At 35.7% G+C, this 9,844-nt stretch overlaps 1 protein-coding gene across 1 annotated transcript; it reads right to left on the minus strand.

Moving 5' to 3' along the window:
- Window positions 1–738: 738 nt before the first annotated feature.
- On the minus strand, window positions 739–1,314 carry LOC138897714 (uncharacterized). Its single transcript, XM_070183721.1, has 2 exons — window positions 889–1,314; window positions 739–822 (listed from the first exon to the last, which is right to left on the minus strand). Exons 1-2 carry the CDS (start codon window positions 1,312–1,314, stop codon window positions 739–741), a joined length of 510 nt encoding a protein of 169 aa, XP_070039822.1.
- Between the last annotated feature and the right edge of the window lie 8,530 nt (window positions 1,315–9,844).

The following is a 9,844-nucleotide window of genomic DNA, read 5'->3' on the forward strand; positions in this document are numbered from 1 at the left end:
TTATGAGGAGTAGTCTGATTTGATTTGACAGAACTATGACTAGTGAATTTTTGTAATCCATTTAGTTGAAGTTGAAGTTCATTTACTTCATCTTAAAGCATGTCACGCTCAATTTCACAAACTTCCAGCTGCAAAGCCCAATCTTTTTTTTTCTCTTTGGATTTTTCTAAGTTCATTTAAAGCTCTTTCAATATCTGTAAGAGCAATATCAACAAATTCTTGAAGTTCATAACAATTGGGACATGTAAGGAGACCTACCTCACTGGTTCCCTCGTCTGCCATAAGACCAAGTTCACCTGAGTTTTCTTCCTCATCTGCTCCTTCATCCGTCATGAGCCCGAGCTCTCCTGAGTCCTTATTTCTATCTTCTTTTATGGCCATGAAACACATGTTTGCAACTTCTTCATGGTCAGATTCTTCTTCATCACTCCGGGCTCCAAAAGACTTCTTCTTTTGAAGGTTCCTGCTGAGTTTCTTCTTCAGTACAGGACAATCAGCTTGAATATGTCCATGTTTTTCACGTTCATAGCATCTTCTATTATTTTTATCATTTTCATTATTTTTCATTCATTTTCTGAAGTTTGATTTTCCCTTTATGCTATATCTGTTCTTCCTCATCATGTTTGCTACAACTTGGGAAAGCATGGCTATGTTTTCATCCTGTTCTCCTCCTTCCTTTTCCTCTTCATTTTCTGGTTCAGCCACAGTTGCTTTAAAGGCTACTATTTTTTTCTTTTCTTATTGAATTTGCCTGTCGAAGTGAGTTTTCTCAAAGGCAATTAGATCACCTCTAAGTTCATCATAAGACACTTTGTCAAGGTCCTGACATTACAGAGCAATAAACTTGGGCTGCCAAATTGTGGGCAGACTTCTAAGAATTTTTCTGACCTGTTCTCCGCTCTTTATTGGTCTACCAAAGGATTTTAGATCTCCAAGAATTTTGCTAAACCTGGAGAATATTTTTTTCACTGATTCTCCATCCTTCATTTGAAATAGTTCATAGTCACGAACTAGAAGATTAATACTTGTTTCTTTCACCTTGTTGGTTCCTTTATATGTGATCTCCAATTTATCCCACATTTCCTTGGCAGTTTCACAGCTTGAAATTTTTTCATACTCTTCTCCACTGATAGCATTATATAGTAGATTTTTTGCTTTGGCATTCACAGTTATAACAACAACTTGTTCATTAGTGTAATCATCTAAGTCAAGTGGATCAGTTGATACAATGACTTGACCATTTTCATCTTTTATTGGCAGAATTGGAAGATTTTCCTTTTTTATAACGCGCCAAACTTTGATGTCATATGACATAGTGTATGTTTCCATACGAACTTTTCAGTGAGAAAAATGTTGTCCGTTGAAATATGGAGGTCATACCTGAGAGATTCCTTCTTGAAATAATGCACCGGCGATTGTGTTTGATCCCATGATCTTTTCCTCACTAGTTGTTAAGCAAAGTTTGTGAGTTTGGCTCTGATACTAATTGAAAGTACAATAGGGGGAGGGGTGAATTGTGGGCTATTAAAACTTAGTTGACTAAGTTTGAGTTTAGTCGACTGGTTTTCGAACAACACACAGATAAGATAGAGATGAATGCAATGAATTGAAAGCAGAACAAGATACAATGGTTCTTATACTGGTTCAGTATTGGTGTGGTACTTACGTCCAGTTTCTTTTGGGTTACAATGGTTCTCTTAGATCTTTGATAAAGAATTACAACAGTGATGATTTTAGCTCGTTCACCACCAACGATATTTTAGCAACAATAATTTCTGGATGTTGACACAACTCTCTTTTGTGTTCTAGTTCTTCCTATCTTTTGTGGCACTTATAGACTTAAGAATACAGTATTTGTATAAGAACTAGAGAGACTTAGAAGACAGTGTTTGTATTTGCGCAGTTCAGTCCTTGAGTTTGCCAGTGTTCTTATAGATGAGTATTGTTGTGTATTTGGTATTTGGTTCGAGGAATGTATCTCAGATTCCTTCAAGAGAGATGGGCTAGATTTATTAATCCAAGAAGTGCTCTGTTCCATGCCGAAAATGAGCAGCACTTCAAGTTGTCTTATTTGGTAGGGTGGATTAATTAATCCAAGGAGTGCTTCATTGTTTTATCAAAGAAAGGAGCAGCACTTCCAATTGTCTCTCACTATGTTGTGTTTCCCACTTAAATTGTCTCCTATTGCTTTCGTCCTTCCTTCTTGGTATTCTTGGCTTGTGCTTTTGCTGAATCTTCTGGGATTTAGTTTCCTTTTTGATAGCTTCTTGTCCTAGCATCTCCTCCTTTGATTTAGTATCACCAACTTTTCTTGGATCTCATTTCCTTCTGTTGGTGCCTTGATTCCTACAATCAAAGTAGATAGAAATTAATTTTGCACAATTGTCATCATTGAAATTTAGATGTAACATATCTTCTATTTTATCATTTTTTTTTTCTGTTTTGAAATTATTCCTTTCTTTCTTAATGCTTCTCCTTGTGCCAATGTTCTAGGTATTCTTCTTCTTGTTTGGCATGATGAGCCTTCATCTTTACTTTTTGGCAAAGTGACAACCATAAACGGATTTGATGAGTCTTTACCGGCTATTGTTTGAATCAGACTAGTTGTATCTCTATCCGATACAGTGGATTTCATTGCATTCATTGGAGAATGCACACCCTTCCCATCCATTTTATTTTGAGATTGAGATGGAGAACTCAATAAATGTGAATAATACCTTAGTTGAGAGACCACTTGAGTCTGAGATTGTGCTAACTCAAACTTTACTGCTTGGAGTCTTTGTTCTAATACATTAACCTGCTCCATTAGTCTTGCCTTTTCCTGTACTAAAGACTCATTTTTTAATCGAGTCTCTTGAAGGCTTCAGTCATTGAGGAGCAATGATCGCAGAAAATTATCTTATCTGTATCTTTTTGGATATTATATTGAGGAGTTTTTTCTGGGTTTTGTATGAGTTCTGGAGAAATATAATAATTTGGTCCTAATATACCTCTTGCATAGTCTAATGCTTCAGTGAAATCATTAAAACCTTTAAAAAAAAGTTTTTCTAAATCTTTTATGGAGTCTAAAACTTCTATCCAAGTCTGGAAAATAACATTGGTCTTACCATGTATTACTGCATAATATTTGAAAAATATTTCTTGAATTTTGTCTGTAAAATATTGGCATAAAGCATTTAAAACTGCTATAAAATATTTAGTATCTTTTTAATTATATGCTATCCATAAATTGTTTACCAGGCATCTCTGTGGTCTATTTATTATACATTATGCTAAAACTCTAAATGACATATTTGACGGTAGAAAGAATATTAAATTATATTTTCCAAAATATATTCTATCCATACTAGTCTGTTCTACTAATATTTTTGGCTTAAATAAAAGATTACCTAACATTGTCTGGGAATACGTGTCTGAGGGTGAGGCTTTGATGTCTTTTCCCTTGTCTTCAGTCTTGGGGTTGTTGGTCTCATGCTGTCAATGCAAAATATGTCTATTAGCTAATAGTAATTTTTAACCTACTTAACTGGTCTGCTAAGTTATTATCTTTTCCTTTAATATGTTCAAATATTATGTTATAGATTGATATAGTATCAACGAAATTTAACCATCTTCTTCTACTGCTATTCTTTTCATTTATCTTTTGGTAGAACTTTACTATAGTTTCACAGTCAGTTCTAATTAATATTTCTGGTTTGTTTAATATATAGAGTTTGAAACTATTTAGTCCATATATTACAACTAAAATTTCTGCATCTATACTGCTCATTAGGGGTGTTCATAAAAATCCGAAAAATCGAACCAAACCGAAAACCAAACCAAACTGACAAAAAAAAAAACCAATATTTTTAGGTTTGGTTTGGTTTTGGTTTTAAATTTTAAAAACCGATCAAATTTGATTTGGTTTTAGTTTTAATAAAAAAAAACCGAACCAAACCGACTATAAAAGTAGCTATTTAAATTTATTATTACACCTATATATATGTATATTTTTATATAAAGTTTCTAAAATTTTATGGTACATATTAGTCATTTGTATTTTTAGTCTAGTTCTTTGCTATTGTAATAATCTAATTCTTTGCCTTCTAGTTTGATTGGTAGTTTTCTTTTATTAAGTACAAGAATTTATTTCATGTTAAAAATAATCGATTTTTACTTAAATTATTCATCACTATTTGAGTCAATTATCATCAATATATCTTGGTAAATGATAGATTTCTTAAAGAGCAATTGGTTTGATAGTGTTATATTGAAAATGTACTCGTCGGAATACGTGTTTGGTAGTGTAAGTCTCATATTTAAGAAAAAGCCGACAAAAAACCGAAAAAATCGAAAAACCGACAAAAATCGAATCGATAAAAAATCGAGTAAATTGGTTTGGTTTGGTTCCAATATTTAAAAAATCGACTTACTTAGTTTGGTTTCTTTTTAGGAAAAAACCGACCCAAACCGAACCATGAACACCCCTACTGCTCATATTTCCTTTTTTTTTTATATTTACCGCTTTGATAAGCACATATTTTCTCTTCACTTTTATCACTGTATTTATTGGGTTTTGCTTTTAGTACTGCTCCCCATCTTTCAAAACTTCCATATGATTCTATAATTAGATAGTCTGTTTCTAAGGGCATGTTTAAATTAAGAATATTTTTTATTTTATCTTTAATTTTCTGAACTAATTTTATATCTTATGTATTAAAATATTTTTGTCCCGTAGAATCTGTCTTAGCATATAAAGGCTGTAATGAACCGACCGGTCGTTTCGATCTCTAGTACGTCGTTCGGCAGTTTGAGGCCTTGAGTAGCTTCACTTCAGGTATTATGACTTGTACGTGTGGTCGGAATTGAATTTCGGGAAGTTCATAGTTGATTCGGATGGAAAAATTCTAATTTCGGAAGCTTTAAGTTGGAAGAATTGACTAAGATTTGAATTTTGAGTAAACGGCCTCGGAATAGGGTTTTAAAAGTTTCAATATATTTGTATGATAATTTTGGACTTGGGCGTATGTTCGGGTTGAGTATCGGGTGGCCCGGGAGTATTTTGACGCTTGTTACGGAAGGTTGGCATTTTGAAGGTTTAAGAATTTCCTAAGTTTGGATTGAAGTGGATTTTGATGTTATCGATGTCCATTTGGTATTCCAAGCCTGGGAATAGTTCCGCATGTTGATTTTGGTCTTAGGAGCATGTACGGACATTGATTTGGAAGTTCGTAGCTCGTTTCGGCGTCTATTGGAGAAAGTTGGAAATTGGATGACTTTTTGGGAAGTTTGACCGGAAGTGAACTTTTTGATATCAAGATTGGATTCCGATTCCAGAAGTGGGATTTGGTCCGTAATGTCAATTATAACTTGTGTACAAAATTTGAGGTCAATCGGACTTGATTTGGTAGGTTTCGCCATCGAAAGTAGAAGTTTAAAGTTCTAAAGTTCACTAAGCATGAATTGGGGTGAGATTCATGGTTTTAGCATTGTTTGATGTGATTCGAGGCCTCGATCAGGTTCGTGTTAGGTATTGGGACTGGTTGGTGTGATTGGACGAGGTCCCGGGGGCCTCGGGTGTTATTCGGACCAAGTTTGGATGTTTTGTTGCTGCTGTTGCTGGTTCTAGTGTTGTTCATCGTGAACGTGTAGGGGTAATCGCGTTCACGAGGAAGGATTTTTGGCTGCTGGATATTTGTGCTTCACGTTAGCGACTGAGGGCACACGTTCGCAAAGGTTCGACAGGCAAAGATACGCGTTCGCGATTGGGGCATTGCGTTCGCGAAAGGAAAAGTTGGCCTGGGGGAGATTGGTCTTCGTGTCTGCGATGAAGCAGACGCGCTCGCGATAGAGCAACTTGGTGAAGCATCGCGTTCGCGAGTCCAACCTCGCGTTCACGGAGAAGAGTTTGAGTCATGAGTTTGTTGAGCTTCGCGAACGTGAGGGCAGTGCTGCGTTCGCGATGAAGGTCGCCTGGGCAGTGTATAAATTTGCCAAAACGGGTTTTGGCTTATTTTATCTCAAATCTTCCATTGGAGCCGAGCTTGGGGCGATTTTTGGATGAGCTTCTTCGTCACCCATCAATAGGTAAGTGATTCCTTCATATTGTGAGTTAAAATACATTAATTATTCATGGATAGGAACATGAAAATTGGTGGAAATTATAGGATTTTGAAGAAAACCTAAAATTTTGATATTTTTAGATTTTGACCACGAAATTGGACATGGAATTTGGAATAAGTTATATATTTTAGTTTATGGTGTTATGGGTAAAGTTTATCTTCGAAAATATTAGGAATCCGGGCACGTAGGCCCGAGGGTTGTCTTTATCGACTTTTCGAGCGGAGTTGGAAATTATTTAAATTGATTAATTATGGGTATTGGAATATATTTTGATTGGTTTGCACATTGTTTGAATAGTTTCGGATCGACGGGCATTGGTTTGATGTGTTAGAGAGGCTTTGGAGCCGGTTATGGAACTTCGGAGCGAGGTAAGCCTCCTGTCTAATCTTGTGAGGGGGAAACTAGCCCCTAGCTGATATTTATTATTATGTGCAACTAGTTGTGGGTGCTACGTGTGCACGAGATGACGAGAATCTGTACGTAGCTAAAGCATACTTATGTCCGGGTAGACTTAGGAACATATTTTGTAATATTTGAATTATTTGAACTCATGTTGCTGTCTTAATTAAATGAAGTTATAAATGAAATTGATTTAGAAATAAATATATGAATACTGTTGCGACCAAACACACTCACGCAAGTATACGCGGTCGTCAAGTAATAAAGTGACTAAAAGTCGGATGTCGAACCCACGAGGACTTATGATTAACTATTAACTAAATTAGACTATCCTAATTATCTAAACAAGAATTAAATCTAAAAATATTTTATTCTAAACTAATTAAATAAGAAAAATATAAATAATAAACTTTGAACAGAGAAAGAGCAGATTTTTAATGATATCAATGTAATGAAAACGATCTAGGGTTATGGGCTATCTAACAATCCTATTGTATTCTTCAATTGAATTGACCGACTAATTTATCTAGCTTATTGGTTGACAGGGTTAATATTGCTCATAAGAATCTGTCGAGTTCTTACTCGCCTATTCAAGCTAACCTAACGCCTATATGTCTATGGAGTTAGAATCAACAAGAACGCATTTATAATTCCTGTAAATCAACCAAGCAAGGCAATTAGGTATATGTCTATCCTAACCACGAATCTGTTCCCCGATGCCCGAGTTCAAGAACTTGCCCTACTCAATCCTATATGCAATATAGAATTCCCACTTTTGAGTTCAATTCTAGATTCGTAGATAATATTCAATTGGTGATCAAGCAATTAAATAATTAAGTGCAAGATTGAATAAATAAACTAATATGATAAATCAAGAAGTCAAAATCAATATCCGAATAACAATAGTCATGAAAGAACCACAATCCTAGAACGTGAAGTTTAGCTCCACATAGACATGGTAGCCAAACAACAAATCATATAAAGAAACATAAAAATTACTAAGTTTGGTGGGAGAAAGATGAAACTCGATGAATTCCGGCCTCCACAACTTTTTCGTGGCTTTTTCCCCCTTCCCAATATGTTAGATAACCTAAAAGAGGCGCTTTTAGCTTATATATTGCGTACAAAAGTCGTGGGCCAAAGCTCTCCTATTCCTAGTCCAATTCGGCTTCAGGGATTGATGCTAAGGTGGATGCGACGCATCCACCTTGTCCTCCATTTCAATTTTTTTCTGCGAAGGTGGATGCGACGCATCCACCTTGTCCTCTATTTCTCAGCTTTGCACGCGATGGTGGACGCGACGCATCCAGCCTTCTCTTCTACTTCCCAGTTTCGCACGCGATGGCGGACGCTATGGCCCAACTTCACTGCTAAGGTTGCATGCAGGATGATGTTTTCCTAGGTTGGATGCGACGCATCCAACCCTTCTTCCTCTGGCTAAACCACCTTTTCTTCATATTTTGCACTCCGAACACCTTAAATCGTCACACATAACTTAATTAGTCATCAAACCAATAATTACACCATGTTGGGTGTTTTAAAGATTAAATAACATCAAAAAGTGGTTAAAACATGGGCAAAGTAACATCAACACATATCGAAATATGCCAAACATCACTACCCCACACTTAAACCTTTGTTCGTCCTCGAACAAACCATCCTATAGTAGACGAAACAAAATTAAGCTCTTATCATTCAAAGCACACTGCACCTCTGACCGTGGTTATTTGCTACAATTAGGCTCTAGACTATGCATCACATACACTTCCCTTTACTTATGCCCTTCTTTAAACATATTCGAACAAAGACAACGTGCTCACAACAACCCTAACCTCAAAAACCGACTCAATGTCACAATGCACTCATGGCTTGAACAACCAACATCATAGAGAAGTCTAATAACGTTACCTATCCCTCGTGAAACCATGTGCCCTCACAACAAAAGCAGAGAGAGTAGAATCAATCCACACATTCGAATCTCATGCTCACAAAGAAAATCGCTCACTCTCACAAAAGAAGTCACATGCATGTAGTTGGTACCATAGGCTTGCCCTTAATGTAAATCTCTACTAATGTAAGCTCGCTCGATCTAAAATCAATTAGGACTTTTTCATGGTTGTAATGTGGGCTAAGGGACGGGTAGGATATATTTTAGGAATAGTGACTCAACCTCCTAAGCACTTTAACACATCATCAAATAACTTAAGCGCAAATTCTTCAACACCACTTCAATTCCACAAATAATATCACCCCAACAATATTTCCTCTTTCTTTAAGCACTACTTTAATTCATACCCACTAGCAAGAATAAAACAACAATTTATTCCTCTATATTTTTCTTTCTTTTTTTTTTCTTTTCAATTTTCGCTAGTGGTGTATTATTTTACAAAATAAGTGTACCCTTCTTTCTTTCATTGGTTCCACTCAAAAGTCACCCCACACTTAATCCCTTCTTACTTCTTTTAGCGCTCATATAACACTTAAAGTGCTTTAAGAGGTAAAAGGATCAAAACAATGTCAATTAAGAATAAAAAGGGTATAGGCTTGTAATGTGGGTACCAAATAAAAGGTCTACAGGCTCAAAAGGTTTAACTAGGGATAGATTCTATTTGTGATAAGCAATAAGCTCAAAAAGATCAAAGAAAGCCTAAAATCATTTTTCAAACCGAGCATCACCTAAAATTTCGCTTCAACTCACATACCGGGCAAGTTCTAGACACAAGTACACTACATGGACTACACAAAAACCTCACCACACATGGCACATGACTCGCTAAGGACGGTCACATTCCGACTCTCAAACAATGCAAGTATTCACGGAGCAACGAGATATTAAGCATTAAGCGCAAAGTGAACACAAGTCAAGAAAATGAGAAATAGGCGCCACAAAACATGCTATCCGTTTTAACAAGGCATCATCAATAATTTCAGAGTGAGAAGGGAAGATATTACATATGTAAAAGCTTAAATATGCCAGTATCAACCAAGTCAAGGTCACCTAGGTTCATCATTCTTCCTCCTTTTATTCCCTACATTCCTACTCTACTCTAAAAAGAAAACAAAATTACCCGGTTCAAACTACATCCCATGGAAAAGAACCGAGGCACAAAGAAAAACCACAGGGGATTATTACTATCTACAAAGATACTATATATATATATATATATATATATATATTTGTTTTTTTTGTTTTTTTTTGTTTTTTTTGAATAATGATAAACTGATAGATAAACTGATAGTTACTCCATATAGATGAATTTACTGCTATTTTATGCCATTAATCCAGTGAATATATTAGTACATTCATCCATACATCAAACATAAATCACCCCCACCCCACACT

The sequence above is a fragment of the Nicotiana tomentosiformis genome, chromosome 8, assembly GCF_000390325.3.
Source record: "Nicotiana tomentosiformis chromosome 8, ASM39032v3, whole genome shotgun sequence".
NCBI classification, from domain to species: domain Eukaryota; kingdom Viridiplantae; phylum Streptophyta; class Magnoliopsida; order Solanales; family Solanaceae; genus Nicotiana; species Nicotiana tomentosiformis.